The 17,500-nt window shown below is 40.2% G+C and overlaps 2 protein-coding genes across 2 annotated transcripts in view; both read right to left on the reverse strand.

The window, feature by feature from the left end:
- Nucleotides 1-1,458: 1,458 nt before the first annotated feature.
- On the reverse strand, nt 1,459-3,196 carry LOC138029853 (uncharacterized). The gene is made up of 2 exons (XM_068877664.1): nt 2,872-3,196; nt 1,459-2,082 (listed from the first exon to the last, which is right to left on the reverse strand). The coding sequence occupies exons 1-2, from the start codon at nt 3,068-3,070 to the stop codon at nt 1,811-1,813; spliced, it is 471 nt and encodes a 156-aa protein (XP_068733765.1). The 5' UTR covers nt 3,071-3,196; the 3' UTR covers nt 1,459-1,810.
- Nucleotides 3,197-9,973: 6,777 nt separating this feature from the next.
- The window catches only part of LOC138029855 (WASH complex subunit 2-like), a 32,533-nt gene continuing 25,006 nt past the window's right edge, over nt 9,974-17,500 (reverse strand). The window contains exons 26-30 of the mRNA XM_068877665.1: nt 17,343-17,450; nt 15,892-16,017; nt 14,593-15,576; nt 11,428-11,632; nt 9,974-11,040 (exon numbers count right to left, since the gene is read on the reverse strand). Coding sequence (XP_068733766.1) covers nt 10,919-11,040; nt 11,428-11,632; nt 14,593-15,576; nt 15,892-16,017; nt 17,343-17,450 — 1,545 coding nt within the window. The 3' untranslated portion in view covers nt 9,974-10,918. The remainder of the gene's footprint in view (nt 11,041-11,427; nt 11,633-14,592; nt 15,577-15,891; nt 16,018-17,342; nt 17,451-17,500) is intronic.

Here is a 17,500-nt window from a genome sequence, read left to right on the forward strand (position 1 = left end):
TTGAGTTTGATACAGCGCAGAACAACTTCTCCATACAGGTAGTTAAATGACCAATTGCAAAGCGGTTCTTCACTGTATTTAATGTTGAAATCATGAATCGGTTTAGAGAATCAACAAGGAAAAAAGCAAAGTGAAAAATTTTGGTTACCGGAAACAGGAAAGGATAATATTTACTAAAATCATACCAAAATTGTAGCGACGAAACTTGATTGATAAGGAAGGAAGCACACTTGACGAATTAGATAAGGTTCTCTCCCAAGAACAGAGTTCAATGAAAATAAATGATATGGATTGCTTGTTTCTAAGCTTTTTTTTCGCGTGTAAGAATTCCACCCTGCTAATACGACAGCGCTCGAACTTTCAAGGAGGACCACTCTTAAGGCGTAGACAGTCATTATCAATCGAATAAAAATTCCCAGGTAAACTCCAATAAACCTGGAATGAAAGAGACATAACATTGTAACAAAGACCCAGCAGGCTTCGAATCACATGAAAAGAAGCCAAGCGAGTCAGCAATTTCCGGTGCCGTAAGCAGATGCCATTGACCCATCCAACCACCCAATTTAACTTGTCCCCATGAAAATCAACCTCAAACATTTGGGAAATGCCTTCTGCACGTTATCTTTCCCTACCGTGCATTTCAAGTCAAGGATATCAGCAAAATAATCAATGATCGGCGTTTGAAATTCACTCGACCACAAACTCATCGGCGATACTGGGAAATTGACAAGCGAAGTGCAACGTAGAGTAGCGGCATGCAACCTTTATCACGTAATTTACATAGAACATTAAGCTGTCGCCGCTTATCATGGCAGGCAGAGACTCGCTTGAATGTATCACAAAGGAAAGCTTTGTCCGAGTTTGCTTGCATGTACGGACCAAAGGTTCGCAAATTTTGTTTTAGAGGTGAAAAGAAATATTCCCGCATTTTTTTACGCGGGAAATGTTACAGATCATTGGGCTCCGTTAACTTAATCAATGAGATGTGACAGTAATATTAGCTCGCTACTCTCTGGCAAGGGAAGAATAAAACGTTTTAGAAAAAATAACACAAGTTCCTGTCACTTTCCACAAATTAAATTATTCCTCAGACAACACGCTTGGACCCAGGTTGCAATCTTGCGAAAAGTTGACAGAAGTTCTTTCCCAAAAAACATTTTTCAAATTCCAAGCTCTTTAAGCCAAATTCCCATGGGATAATAATACAAACAATAACACGATTCTGAATTATGCAGTTTAAGTGTACTTTAGCAAGAAGCTCTTGCTCCTATGAATTGGTACAAAAATGAACGGTGACTAAGCGCCGAAGAATTTTTTGGTAACACGTCCGTCATGTCAATGTCGTCTTTTCGTTGGTGACAGTTCTTTGGTTTCTTTTAAGAAACCGAACACCTTCAAAACATCGCTAGCTTAGCCGAAACATTTATCATAACTTTCTAAAGCAGTATATAGTCCCACTTTCCTCCATTGACCTTTATTGGCGTCTTAACAACCTCAGAATAGATTCAATTTAAATCTCGAAATATCGAGCTTCATCACAATGGGGAATATTAAATGAAATACAAACATCATTTACAAATGTGGGTTTATAATACAAGAAAAAATCTTTTTTTTCCCCACAACTAAAATACAAATCATTTACATCTTTTACTCATTGTTTCTTCTCCTTTTTTTCTGTATTTATATATATTTATAAATTTAAAAGACACTTTTATAGGTACTCAAAACAAATGTGTGCGAACTTATTCACACCACGTATATATATATAGAGAGAGAGAGAGGCACAACGTGAAAAGAAATATTTAAAAAATTAAAAGTCAACTGAACATGTTGAAGATTCCCGCTGCCGCTTCCGAGTCGTGTTCTTTCGAAGAAGATTGTTTTGTTTTGGCTCATCTTTTTTTTTTTCTGTCGAGGTTGGCGATGTGACCAGAAGGAATTCAAGATATGGTTGAGAAAGTATGATGGCTGCTTGAATCGACAAGACTCGTTCCTGATTTTTCAGGGCGTCGAATAAATCCCAATAGACACTATGCTCCCATAAATGTTTCGTGAAACAAACTTTGCTTTTGTACAACTTCCCTGCAAAGAAAGCAAACAAAGTCCATACCGGCCAGATCAGACAAGTTTCTACTGTGATATTGAACAAACTTGACATTTCTGAACTCGAAAATAAAATATTCTAAAATAATAAATAACATTATAAATCCACGGCACCCTTTGAAAAGTGCAACACGAGGTTGTTAATTTAATCGATACGATTTTATTTTTCAGTTTCCAAGTGGAAAACCGGAAAATTTTAAGTCGCGAAGGACAAAGTTCCGGGATGATGTATTCGAAAGCGAAACACGAGGCCTCTCACATGACGCGAACCGTGAAATTTCCGATAAATTTTGTTCGAAAATTCTTATTTACAACGCTCCGTTCAACAAACACAAAAATATGAGAGGAAAGATATAACCATCTGCAAACTATTTTAAAGATAGTAAATAATAGTTTCTTTGGGACATTTCCCTAAATGCAAGTCTAAACCTAAAATCTCTCATACTTCGGGTCGTTTGTTTGCTCAGCAAAATAATTGGCGCCGTGTAGTAAAAACTTTAAAAAATTGTCAAAATTACAATTGTTACGCAAACGCTACAATTGGAACACCGAAGTCTTTTAGCAAGTCTTAGCAATTAGGCCGAGGTGCAAAAGTTGTATTTAGCACACAAAGGTGAAAAAAAATTGGAAACGTTCGCTACCTACTGGTTGTAAACACACCGACGTATTTGAATGAAGATTTTATTTCGCAGCGCCTTGTGTACCATCAAAGGCTTTGGCGATTCCAAAAAGTTAAGTTAAAAGATAAAAGCCGAAGAAAACACTCACCACAAATCGAGCAATTTATATCGTTGCCGTCCACGGAATCGTACTCTCGTAAAACTTCGATTACTCCTTGCAGCTCAAGCGTTCGCATATGTGGTGTGCTTGTCGAACTCCAATGACTGGGAAATCTTGCTTTCTTCCTTCGTCCGCCAACTTCAACTGTTTCCAATACATCTCTGGCTTCGACAGTAGTTTCAGGCATGTTTTCATATGTGAATTAAAACTGTCGCGAATAAACAGTTCTTGATCGACGAAATGCTCCGAATTCAGACGTGGTGGGTGGGACGCAAAGAAAAAATTTTTAGTAGCTTTTCCACGAGGTCGCGAAAAATACTAACTATTTGCATTTCACAACAACAACAGATCGAAATTGAGCGATGTGATTGGTCATTATCAGAACAATAGCCTTGAGTGAATGGCAACATTCCGGATGTACGGACGTTGATTGGTCGATATGTCATGATATTGCATGTGACTTCTGGCTATGAATGGCCTTTCCCGCGAAAAAAATATCAAGATAAATGGCGCGAATGATGCCGCTCAGCATCATGGTAACAGATCAGTTTGGACAATTGAAAGAACAACTTTATGCAAAACAAAAATTCTTCTCTTTTTAAATTAAAGCTAAAAATGCTCCCGGATCTTTGCATTCGCGTGAGTTTCGAAAAAGTATTTACGTCAATTCGTTCTTTTGAGGAAAAGCCAACTCAAACAAATCGCATTGAACCTGGATTTGCGAAAGTTTTAAGTTACCAGTTATGGAACGAGTCACGAAAGAACCAATTTTTGAGGACGGCTATTTTTACGGGGGCGTTCCGCACAACAAGGAAAAGCTTCGGACTTTTTCCTATGCATCCTAGGTGACATCTCACTGTCACACCGAGCTTGGCTTAAAAACTTTGAAAAATACAAACCCGCCAGCGAATGAACATCGATGAGAACAAAACCGAAGTACACTTTTAGGAAGAACAACGGGTAATTTGCACGTGTTCACGGGTTGCTGTAAAGAAAATATTCTTTGTTTACCAGCATCTATAAAAAAGCTATTCTATTTTCATGCTAACGTTTATTTGCGGAGAGATCTAGCCTCACAACAGCAGAGAGAGCGGTTGTTAAATGGCCTTTTCGCTGGCTCCTTGCCACGATTAACTCTCTTGTGTTCTCAAGGTTGTCAATCGAGGAGTTTCATTCTGACAGAGGATAAAACATTTTTTTGATTCTTCGAATATAAACGTAAAAAAATGAGGAAACTAAAAAAAAAAAAAAAACTCAATACATATCTTTTATTGATCGATTTTTCGCCGAGTTCGACCTTAGACGATCAATATGTCAAGACAGACAAGACTACATTGTAAAGAATTGAACTGAAGGCAAAAGAGAACGTTTGCCTCAGTCGGAGAAATCCTTTCTAATAATTTTTGCTTCTCCGATTAAGGTCTTCCTTTCTTTTCAAAAACGTTTGTCATCTCCTCCGGCAGCAATTGTAAGAAAGTTGACCAAAAAAGACACTTTTTAAAGTTGGACGGAGTCTTTACACGAGGTGATGTTATAGGTTTCTGCATCTCCTTTATCGATACTTTGGTTTTAGAGTTTTCCTACATCTGATCGTCTCCTTTGAGGAAATCTGATGCTTTTTTTTTACATTTAAAAAAAGCTCCCAATAAATTATATATGTCACAGTTTGCAATCAATAATTGTCAGGGTCTGATAGATTCGGGTTTCTATGGGTACTGACAGCCTTATTCAAGTATCGTAAGTAAAATAATTGAAAAATAAGGGGGAGTGTGAAATAAAACTGCTGTAATGAGTTTGCACCGCGACACAGCTGCACCATTTATGATTTTCCCCACAAAACAACGAATCACTAAAAATTATAATCTGCAGACGTTCGGTGTGGTCACAGATGCGATGTAATTTTTCAGATTATTAGACAACGCGTCCTAAGGAATTATGGCGAAATTATCATAAATAATTGGTAAATGAATACTAAGCAAAGACGCCTGTGAATTTTCATTGTTTGTGTTCACGAAGATCTGATCACAAGTTATTCCGTTTAAGTTCGCCCAAGAAGTGTACCAAAAGTCGACATTAATTTTTTTTATTGGCGATCGAGAAAGAAGATAACATGCATGAAGTAATAGAAAAATCAACTAAAACAATGATATCCGCATCTGAAAATTTGCGAGAGTAAAACACATTCGAAAGTTTTCATTTTCATTTTATTACCCACAGTGGCCTCACAGAAAATCATCGCAACGACGTGAACTGAATATGTCGTGAAAATGAGTCAATTTCCAAAACGAATCTCAACAAAAGGAGTTCAAATCCTTCAGTTCCAGACAGAAATCCCCCTGTCTGAAAGATAATGAATACAAATTCTGTGGTTCGTTGACAATAATGGCATTGCCCATAAAAACAAGACTATCGACGTTGCAGGTGTAATAGTAGTGGTTGTCGAGTCATTAATCAAGGAAACAAGATGTCAGCTTACACCAGCAAGCCTCTCCCCTCTAATTGAATGTCTTGTAACTACAATCCATTTACCTCGGGCGCCAGAGTTTTTGTCGTTTTAAAAACGAAAACGTCTTTTAACCAGGGATTCGCCCTTTAATCGATCCAAACAAAACGAAAAAGAAACCTCTTGTGCCACGGGTAATATAATTGAATTACTGGCAAGAGCCAATGATTTTACAATCAAATACGACACGTGCACGATAACATTTTGAAAACAACTTTGTACAATGCTTCTATTTCACGTTATCCAAGTTATATTATGCTTTATTTGTAAAATTCTTTAAGTTTGCTTCGCCGCCAAACCAAGATGTTTTATTCGCTCAGTCTCGGGCGGTTTCTGAAGCTTGAACAGAAGTCTTTTTAACCAGTTCGGTTTGATATGGCGAAGATAGTTATGCGGCCATAGATACCGACAACTTGTTTGCGTCTGCGTGAAGTTTAAAGATAAAGAAAACAACCTGTGATATTCTTCAGTAAATTGTGATTTGAGGTTTGTTACGGAAAGGTTAAGAAAAATTTGTGATGTGCAAAGCAACGGAAGAGTTAACTTGAAAGTCTGCCTTTTAATGCATCAGTTCTGTGAACTTTAATAAACACTTTTAAAAATCCCTGGTCTTATTTTTTCGCTAAATACGTAAATTCCGTGATTATCTACCGTATAATCAACGACGCCAGCATTTCGTGGGAGTTACGAACTTCATGGACCCTTATCACGCGGCTGGCTTTGTGTTGGCCAGTGACAATAGAGTTCGTAAGCCGAGCCTCGAGTTCATGTGTCTGGAATCGAATTTTACCGCGCAAAAGCAAAAGTTTCTTGTCCCTCGGAACTCAACAAGGCCGTGTTGTAAAAAGAGTCAATTGCCTGAATTTGCATTTCACAATATTTTCTTTGTTTTCACCAGCAAATTCGCCACGAGGTTAAAGGGGCTAGGTCACGCAATTTTAGGCAATTTCAGCACTGATCGAATGGTCATAGAATTAACTAAAATATCGAAATAACTGTTCAAAACTATCGAAGAACTCTCACAAAACACAGGGAAGCCAAGAATGGACGTGGATGGACAAAACTGGAGAGGATTGAAATGGATTGAATTTGGATAAATTTGAAAAACGTCGGCCCACCTTTTTTCAAATTTATATCAGTCTATATCAAAATGTCATTTACAAAGCTGGAAAATCATTCTCAGTTGTTATGTGGCTGTGATTTTGCAAATGAAAGACTCTTGTTCTGCCAATGTGACGTTTAGAGCTCATAATTAAGGAAATTAAACAAAATTACCTAAAATAGCGTGACCTAGCCCCTTTAATGACACCTGCTGACTAAAGCTATAGCAGTCTCGGACCTCCCCACCCAGGGATATATCGAGTACCCCCCCCCCCCCCCGGGGATGAGGCGTATGGCCATAACTGATAAACCAAGGTAATGAAGACAAGGGTCAAACAACATACATCAGCATCTTGAGAGTAATAGAATTTCCTTTAAAGAGAAGCTAGCTTAATTTCCTTTGGTCTCCATGAGTAGGTGTGACTGATGACTCCCACTTCTTAAGTGTCACAAGCACCTTCCGGTTGTTTTTCATGATTCAGCGATTTGAGGCTAATTGATTTTACAGGCGGTCTCTCTCACCCTGAAAGCCCAGTAATCTCAACACATTTTGAAATATGCAGCACATAAGCGCGGTCTAACATGAGAATTATCAATCAATAATAAATTGTCTGGCCTCCAAAATCCAAAAGGTTTCTCACGTATAGCAGAAACAGCCACAAAAATGAAGAGGAACGACAACAATCCTACGAAAACCATGTTCCCAGGGCTCTGGAATGGAGGAAAGCCTTGGGAAAATGGATGTACCTGACCATTGTCTCTGAATTGTCACAAAAAAATCAGAAATAAAGCTTGAATTGATCTACAGCATCTCAAACCGGGCTCAAAGTAGAGAGGAATGTAGAAGTAGGAAATGTAACTCCGTTTTTTTCCCGATCGCTCGGAATGTGTTTTATTTCACCCTTCTCGTTGCACCCTACAATCTTAACTATTGCTCTACACAAAACACTTCAAACCTCAAAGGCTATTCCGAGTGAAACAAAATGTTGTCCTATTTGGTTGAAGACGAAGTTTGCATTGACGTTGGGTTTTACCCAGTCATTGATACCAATTTTGCCGGACATTTTAATCTACTTTGATGTGTCGAGAACATTTTCATTTATTTCTGGCCTTAAACATCTCCAGGTTTATTTTCGCGTGACTTGTTTATTTCAAACAATTACATGTCAAGTTTTTCGCGTGCCGTGTTTCGCGTGATTTACAAGTACACCTGCATGTCCCTTGTGTTGTACATCTCCAGGTTCATTTTCGCTAAGTGTTGCGAGCCGTGAACATTTTAAACTGTGCTTGAGTAGAAATGGGTTACAAGGCTTCTTACAACTTAAAATGCAATTTTTAAGCCACCTCGGAAAGACGGACTTAAACGCTTTTCAAGCAGCAATGGAACGCTACTGATTTCATTAGACTTTGAAATGTGTTCGGTGTCAAGCTTATTATCGCTAACCAGACTAACAGGAGCACTCTATAATTACCCAGGAAAAATGGCACTCCTGTGGAAAATCCTTCACGGAAGCATCAGACTGTAAGATTATCTGGGGTTGAATCTTAGTATTTACCCACTAAATTAAAGATACTGTGCAATACTTTCTTAAGGTCCCGATTGCCCCAAACTTATGAGCTCAGTTGGGGTTGATTTGCCGACAATGAAGCGGGGAGACCAATTAAACTATGATAAACGAAAGCAACTTAAGCGGCTCAAGGATGTGAATAAGAGACCATCTGCCTGTGAATGGGGGACTACATTAAATAGAACAAATTGATAACTGCATTTTTGCCACTGCGAAAAAGTACAGTTTTAGTTCGGGGGAAATAAAGGGCTGTAAAAACATGTTAGTTACAGTGGAATTATCTCATTTAGGAACTCATTTAACATTGCAAAACGAACCGTACCGCGTCCTTAGCGGTAAGCCGACCCCCCGTAGGCTTAGGGGTGTTTGGGAATGGGGTACGAATATAAACAAGGGGGGAGGGGACAGGGTAGGCTGTAATGAGTTCAGACAGAGCTATTCTGTTTGGCTGGGTTTGTTTGCTTTCCGTTCCAGCCAAAATTAGGAGCAGAGTACTGTTGATTCTAGTAGGGAAAAAAAGTAAACATTTTTAAAGGTTTTGGACCCAAAGGGTGAAATAGTCGGTAAATATTGATAGAAAAGTCTACATCAAGAAAATTCCAAACGTTGCCGTCCCCAGAATAGTGGGGTTGGGACAAGGAAACGACTAAACAGGAGGGGGTAGATAACAGCTTGGAAGGGAGCAACAGATAGGGCTCGTTTGTTTCACCACAAATTCAAAGCAGGGTGAAAGTAATCCTTAAAAAAGTCTAAATTATGAAATAGTTAGAGTTTTTTTGTTGGTAAGCGTGCAGTAGAATACCGATTGTTTTCAATTATTTTCACAGTGGTGGGGGCTTGACTTTCGCCTAAAACTCTGAGTTGGAAAACACCGACGTTTCACGTACTCGCACGTTTGGGTTGCAAGAGAAAAAGAGACGTCGACCATTGTAGTCCACAAATTCAGAAGAGAGTACTAACCTCCCAAGCCTATTGACATTCGCTGGCTACCTACGCGAAGGCTAAAGAAAGGTAAAGAAACTCAGTAAAGCGATTGAAGGTAAATTTGTTTTGACATTTGAGAAGCAATTAAGTCATACGCTAAAAGAGCAGGAACTTATAAAAATAACTGATCAAGCTTGTTTGGCATTCTACAAACACAAACCGAAAATATTTTCCGATGTCTATCGGATCGTCCTGTTTGATCAAAGTAGCAAATGTTACCTATAAAAGAAAACAAACGACCAGTTGTGGGTTCGGTTTTGACTCGGAAAATGACCGCCTTTTCGACCCAAATTGAAGAATTACCCCCTTAAGGTTTATCGTGTAACGTGTTTCTACATTTTGTGCACATCAATTTCACCAAAACACCGATATTCCAATCAATTCAATTTTGGAAACCCTCGACATACAAAGTTGCCGTAGAAGGGGGCTGGAGTGGGGCTGATAAAGGATCTCCACAAAAATGAAAGTACGTAGGGAGCGAGGAAGAGAGTGAGTGGTGCTAAGTGTACATGCTAAGTGTACATTGCAAGAAAGTGTTCACTGCATGAGCAAAGAAATTATCTTTGTCCACAAAAAAGGTACAAAGAATACGTGAATGCAGCATCTGTTCAAGCTGGAGCGTCAACTGACCTTTTCGCTTTAAACACACAGTGGCCAGCCCCTTTCCGATTGACCTTCCGATCAAATTAGTTTTGGTTATATACCACGACAAACGCATCTCGGCGTGGGTGGACGTCGGTGACACTACGAATGCCAAACATAATTTATTTTCCTAAGTGTATGATACCAGCAGCGGAAGTGCTTACAAAGACATCAAAGCTGAGAAGGTTCACAATGAAGGGGGACACTTCAAAGTGCCGCCGACAAAACAAGCATTGTTTCCTATTGAACAGCAGCTCCCTTTTCCCATTACTACAAGTCGACTGCGGGATGCCTGCCATCAAGACGTAAGCAGAATGCTTTATTTACAAATACTACTACATTGTACCATGAGGATCGATGCATAGTTTTGACTACTTTCCTTTCATGTTTCCTTAAAAAATGCGCTTTGAATCATAGACATGGTAACTATTTATATTTACACACCTGGGAGGTCGATCAAAGAAAAAAAAAATTGTTTCTTTGTTTCCAGGGTTTCTCGCGCCTTCCCGACCGGTTGGGACGCAGTAAGACCCCGGAAACGAGCTTGACGATGATCGCAAACGCTTACTTCCCCCCCCCCCCCCTAATGCAGGGTGAACGACGCAAGGGACATGGAAAGAAGTTAATGGCTCATGTCAATCAATCAACCTAAGCTTTAGTAATTAATTTAAAAGGCCAGCCTGAAACAAGCGATTTTTTGTACAACAGTATCCTTAACTTTTTGTCATTCTGTGGGAGTTCGTAGTATTTGATTTCACTTCAAAAGAAAATATTTTCCTCAAAAATGACCTGATTGAAATGAGCGTTAAAAGTTATAAAAGACATTATCATTATTATTACAAGTCATTCTTGCGTCAATAAAATCACTTATACTGAAAACTGTACAAAAGCATGTGAATTTCCCTCAGAACTAATACTCAGATTTAGACCTCTGCACAAATACGCTCACTGTTGCTCAGTGAGCCCGAAAGTGAGGTCTGGATTATTATGATTTCACTTCCAAGCGCGTAGTGATTGGCCCACATTTTAACCAGTCCGCGGCAAAAGCAACTCTCATGTGCTTAGAAATGGCAACGGGTATTTCTTCTGTGTCCTGATTGGCAACTGTGATCGTCTGCGTCTGTTGTGATTGGTCATTGTATTTACTTTAAATCTTGAAGGTGGCCAGCTTTTCCTTTTAGTCAATAAAAATATACTTTGATTTATATCATGCGACTGTCGCTTTGAGGAATTTTTGTTATTTCGAGGTAGCATTCAGGGGATCATCAAAAATACTTGGTACATCATCGTCAAAAATTGAAGGCTTCTTTTCCGGCTTCTTCTTTGCTTTTGCGTTTGTCTTCTTGGTTGACTTTTCTTCTGTTAAAAAAAAATTAATAAGTTGGAACCTCGAGCGCCTTTCGAATGAAACTAACTAAAGAAATTAACTAAAGAAAGAGTTAGTTTTTGGTTAATTATACCAACAAGGGCACCATGATGCTATATCAAAACAAAGGGTAAAAGGTAAATTTAACGATTTTAATCTTTTTATAGCAAGAGATAGATTAAAATGCAAAAACAATTGATTGTTTTTAGAAAGGTGCTAGCTAAACTGGAGGCCGTAGTTAAAAGATTCACAAGTTGGCTTTCAAGGAAGGCAAGAACGTTGGGCCCAAATTGTTACGGCAGCGCAGTCCTAACTCACAACTTCCCAAATTGCCCAAAACAAATTAAACAACAATAAAACAAAACTAGAAAAATACAAACCTCCAACTGTCTCGGCAGCGAATATATCTTCTTTAGGCGCAGCCGTAGACGACTTCTTTTTTCTCTTATCCTTGGGTTTACTTGGAATATCACTAAATATATCACCGGAGTCCCCGAATAAGTCATCATCCCCCAGGGGTTTAACAACTTTCTTGGGTTTCCTCTGCTCCGCTTTTTTCACTGCAAATAAATCATCGTCATCTTCCTGCAGATCACAAAAGGACAATCCAAATCAACAAGCGCGTCTTTTATTCACCTGAAACAGCCACAGATTCTCAAGAACTCTTCGAGTAAACTATGCTCTGCCCACAAGCCTTTTTTCAATGATAAGCCTGAACTTTCACGCGGTCAGAAAGCGGAAAATATCTTCACTGGCCTTCACGATAGTTAACAAATCGAAAATGGTTCAGGGTTGTCTGTACTCTTATCGACAACGATAATCGTCATCACAGTGGTCAAAATGTTGTGGACTCACGAGGCGCCAAAGAAAGTGTTTATTTCAGAGCGAGACCAAAACCATGACACAAAGAAAGAGTAAGCGTTGTCTATAACTTTTTAGCAATATGATTGATTTATTTCCCAAAATGAGCGTTCCTGGTTGGGTATTACATTGCGTGACAAATTGACGCCGGCAGCGTTGTCAAGACTCTTATCGACAACGGCAAATTAGCCAATCAGATTGCGAGATTACAAACAATTGTGGTCAAAAAAGCGTTCGTCTTCTGCAATACCCGCTCGATTAACTGTAGCTCATCCTCCTGCCACTGAGGCAGTCTCTCTGGTATTCCTGTTTTGTGTCGAAAATAGCGATTTTCTGTGATTTTGCAGAGAAAGGCCGGAGCAAGAAAAAATTTTCCCTGAAATATGGCCGATTTTTTACGCAAACTAGAAGAAACCAGAGGATAAAAAAACTAGGAAATACCTTTATTTACCTGTTTCTAACATGTGGCCCTCAAATTATGTTGAGTCGATTTTGATGAGGGAGGAAAACCGGAGTTCCAGAGGAGAAAAACCCTTGAGTCATGTTGAAATCGACTGGAACTCAGCCCATATACGTTTGCAGAGGTGGGAGGTCCACAACCTCGCCGTTCCCAGGTTGAGAGGACCAGTCTTTATTGGGCTGCTCAAAGCAATGTTTTGAGTTCGTGGACCATTCAAACAAAAAGCTAATGACTAACAAAGTGGTTACACTTTACACTGAGCTTCGTTTTTATTGAAAATAAAAAAGATTATTTCGAGACTGGAGTCATGAAAAATAATGAAATGCGACAAGGTAGTTCCTACTAGCTTTCAGTTTTAAAGTTAAGAATTCAAATGCGAAATAATTCACATCGAAGTTACGGGGCAGGACTTTCCTCCACTGACATTGGTTTGTTATTTTCCCATAATTCGTAAATATTTGAAAAAGGTGAGAACAAATGCTTTAAAACCATTTGAGTTGTTGAAAGTTTGTTCCCTGCAAAATGCAAACACCATTAAGAAAGAGAGTGGGTGTCACGGAACTTAGACAACGTGGGAAAATTATTCGAATCAACATATTGAAATATTTTATATTTCTAATATTCGCTTGTGGAATCAACTTAAACTTGAACTAGTTTACTCTTCAAGGAGCAAGTTCTATGTTCAACATTTGCGAGGCTTGTGAAACGGCGTTTCTTTTTCAACAAAAACTCTGAATGGCATTCAGCGCTTTCGTTTAAAAAGTTTTTTTTTTTTCAAAATCGTTTACAGTGCGACGCGCCATACCGTGGCCACCCAACAAACATTTTTACAAGTTAGCTACTGATCAAGATATAAAGTTTCAACGCGCAAGAACCAAATGGAGGCTTGTCTGTCGATCAAATCCGCTCACACTGATTGGCTAACTTGAAAAAAATGTTTGTTGGGTGGCCACGGTAAGGCGCGTCGCAGTGTAAGTCGTACATTTCCTATTCATAACCACGGAGACAGAACTTATCCAGAAAAAATGCTAACTCAATCCCACCCCCACAACAGCTGATAACTTTTTTCGGACATGTGGACATCTTGTCAACATACGAAGCATGATCTCAACTTCATTACTCAAAAAACCGAACTCAGGTAACAAATTACAATATCATTGAGTATTTCGTTCGCAGGATCTTCCCTCCCAATTGGTCGAATAGGTGAACGCAAAAGTCCTGGAAACGAGATGGTAGGGCTTTCCGACCAAGGGCCCAATCCCCGATGACTTTTCTGTACCGGAAACCCAACTGTGAAACTGCCATCCACTTGTTTTAAAAAGCTGGTCTTTTAGTATCTTTTCAAGATAACTAAAAGCAAAATGATGGTGAAAAATCGATGTCTCAAAAACCTCTCCCTTCTGATGATAAAGAGGGAATTGTGACACCCGAAAAGTTGCGGGACTTTCGAACGGGCCCCCGAAGCAACTATTTGTCGCTTCGGGTAGAGAAGACGACCCGAAGAGACAAATAGGAAGGCTCCTTCACGGAACTAAGGGAAGTCAGGGTGGGAACTAAGGGAAGTCAGGGTGGGAACTAAGGGAAGTCAGGGTGGGAACTAAGGGAAGTCAGGGTGGGAACTAAGGGAAGTCAGGGTGGTTTAGTGGTCATCAACCGTGCCTCCCACGTCTGTGATCCGGGTTCAACTCTGGTCTCGGGTCGTATGTGGGCTGAGTTTCAGTCGATCTCAAATCTGACTCAGAGGGTTTTTCTCAGGGTACTCCGGTTTTCCTCCCTCCTCAAGATCGACTCCCAGCCTATTCCATCAGGCTGTGGTGCTGTGCTCCGAGGTCATACATGGGTCGTGTTCAGGGGCCGAGCGCCTAGCCGGCAGCACAGCTCCTTTGGTCCGACCTCGTTGAGCTGCGCCCTCAGTAATTCAGTCTCTGACTGCGAGAAAGGGCGATTAGCAGGTCAGGTATTAAGGTAAAGAAGGGGAGGAAGAAACCTAGGGACTCCACAACTAGAATGAGGGAGCAGTTGGTAAAAAAGGGAGAGTTGAACCATTGAAATTCATGCCAGACGATGTCCTGATGGGAATAGCAAATCGAAGAGTTCTCACAGACATGCAAGTGTCCTAAGAGAAGTCGAAAACAATGCCTATGCAAATTTGTGGAGGGCTAAAAGAGGTGTATTATGGGATTTGCGAAAGTAGAAAATTAAACAGCCAGATAACAATACTTACATCAAAAGCAGACGTGGCCTTGGGTATGGTTTTCTTGCTTGTGGTAGTACTTGAGATCTTCTTTGCAGCATTGTCTATCTTAGGGGGCGAAGTAACGGTAAACAAATCTTCATCTTCGCCAAGAGGTGATGAAAATTTCTTACTCTTGGTTGGTTTTTCGTTTTCCGTCTTGTCTGGTTTACTGCCATTCGTTGCCAAACTCGAAAGAAAATCTTCCGATGTCTCTTCGTTTTTCACCGGCAGTTTGGTCGCAGTTTTAGACGAGTTAGTGTCCATTATATCGTTCTTGAGACTGGACGCGAACAGGTCGTCATCATCAAGAGGTGTTGAAATCTTCGACTTCGATGCGGTTTCCTTTGAAAATGGCTCGGTTTTTTTCTCATTGCCTACGGAAGAAAAGATGTCTCCTTCAAGTGGGTTGGCACTGAGTCTCTGACTCGATGGTTCTGGTCCTGTGGTTTTTCCAGTTTCCTTCGTCTTACCAACGGGAAAAAGATCGTCTTCATTCGGGGAAATCTTACCATTAGCAACAACCGCAGAAGACTTGACTTTTCTACCATCAGAGAAAGAAAATATCCCCGATTCATCGCTGAACAGTTCATTAGGTTTGGACGCCCCTTTCGGTTTTGAAGCAGGTGCAGAGAAAAGTCCTTCCGTTAACGGGTCATCGAGAGATAAGGATGGCAATGCTTCTTTTTCCTTTATGTCCTTTGAACTTGAGCCCGCAAAACCAAAAAATTCATCACTCATGTCAGAGTCTCTCGTTTCAGTCCTCGGTGGCCGCGGCAGAGAATCCACCTCTGATTTTTCCAGACCTCCAAAAGAAGGAAGGTCTCCCGGCCATGATACCCGCGCACTAGCACTTGCCTCGTCGCTCGGCGTTGCCTCGAAAAGAGTGACGTCACTAGCACTGGCTGTCGCTGCAGCTTTGCGGCGTGCTTGACGCGTTGGAGGGCGCCGCTTAACTTGGATTTTGGCGCGATCCTGATAAAGCAAGAAATTCTGACGTTAGTGTGGAGCAAGCGTGAGCCTTTGCATAGTAGACCATTTTCACTGTTTATCAACCACTTACTGAACCAGCGACGGCATGGCAGAAATATGATTTATTAAATAGAGAATGAAAACAGCATTAAAATTCGGGAGTAGGTCGGCCCGAAAAAGGACGTACTTTCGGGGTGTTTTAATAAAGTTAATTCACAATTGGATCATACATATGTTATTTATAAACCATAGTTTCGGGGTTATCAACGCAACCATGAACTGATAGAACTTTATATTATCGGGATAAAATAATTGTACCTTGTTGGCATTTTCCAATGTTTTTACAGAAGCCGGCTCATCAAACGATGCTACAGGTAACGCTGCTTCCCTCTTGGGTGGGGTCGCCCCAGGCCTTAACATCGCTGGATTGAAAGCCAATGATTTCTATCAACAATAACGGAAAGACGACAAGTGATTTTTTTTAATCATAATTAAGGACGGTGCCTACTAATTCAAAGGTATTTCTGCCCCGGCTTACGATTATTCAGGAAATAACAACTTTTATTGAAATCCAAAAAAGAAAATTGGGGTAACCACGCATTTTTCAAAGATCATTCATGAATAAGATTTGTAAAAAGCTTTAAAATACAAAGCAATGTATGGCGTTCTTTCTCAAACTGAGGCTTAATTATCTCTATTATCATGCTCTCGAAAATGCATGGTTACCCCCAATTTTCTTTTTGGATACCAAGACTACGTACTAAGATATACTTTATCCGGATAGTTTTAAACCCTCTAAAAATATCCCTGTATTAGTGAGCTTCACCAGTAGGAAACTCGAGTATCCCGAGATGCGCGGAACGTATGCGCAATAACAATAGTAGGAGTAAGTCAGGAGCCCATTACCCGGACCTTCCATCTGTATTGTACCTTCGAGTCAACTGTCCCTGTCCCGTATCTTTCTATTTTTAGAACTACTACATTTTGACGTATGTGACGTATCTGACCGAGAACATACATATGTGACGTAATAAATGGCTGAATATAGGTCTCTTATGATTGGCTATTGTGAAAACACCCAGTAAAGCCCCCCTGTGAGGTGCTTCTAAAAATAGAAAGATACGGAAAAGGGTTGACTCGAAGGGTTAATATGGAAGATGGACGCTCCGGGTAATGGGCTCCTGGTAAAGTACAATCATCCGGGTGTCTGTAGTCCTGAGAAGGACTGTTTGAGATGACATTGACTGACGTTTTGACAACCTGAGCGGAAGTCATCTTCAGAGTTAAGTGATTTGTGTATCGGACGATCGTTACTTAACTATGATATGACTCCTGGGTTCAAACAATTTATGATTTTTTAATGGTTACTGAAATACAAGACAAAAATCGCTTTTCCATAAAGAGAATTCGAGCGTATGACACTGCATGCGACTAACTTAGGGTGCCACATCACTGAGTTAAGGGGGTAAAGCCATTATATTTGGTTCAGATTCTTTTAAGGAAAAATAGTGTAGTCGAGCTTACTCCTGGATTATGTCACCTTACAAACATATTCAAAGAACAACTAGACCCTCCTAATCTTCCTTTTCTGTACAAAGTTCGACAAGCGCGAAGCCGAGCAGGTTCCCACAGGAGGAAAATCAGAACTAGGTCTCGCCTTAATATCTACTTGTCTTAACTGAACTGAAAGGATGACCCCGGCTCATCCGGCACCGCATTCGTTTGACTTCAAGGAAAGCAGTCTTCCTCGAAGCAAGTCTCCAAAATACCTGTAATTTTTCAATTCCAGAGCCCGGTTTGACCGGTGTCCTCTTAGGACTAACAGTTGGAGAGGCAATGGACGTCGCTGGCTTAGGTGCGGGAGCTGGGAGTGATACCTGAAAGGAAAGGTGATTAAAGAAGCCCTGTTGAGTAAGGAATAAATGCG

The sequence above is a fragment of the Montipora capricornis genome, chromosome 13 (genome assembly GCF_036669925.1).
Source record: "Montipora capricornis isolate CH-2021 chromosome 13, ASM3666992v2, whole genome shotgun sequence".
Lineage (NCBI taxonomy): Eukaryota > Metazoa > Cnidaria > Anthozoa > Scleractinia > Acroporidae > Montipora > Montipora capricornis.

Coding starts and splice junctions, on each gene's coding strand:
- LOC138029853 (XM_068877664.1), bottom strand. CDS start 3,070: ATGCCTGAAACTACTGTCGAAGCCAGAGATGTATTGGAAACAGTTGAA. Junction 2,083..2,871: donor TATAAATTGCTCGATTTGTG/GTGAGTGTTTTC, acceptor CTTTCTTTGCAG/GGAAGTTGTACAAAAGCAAA.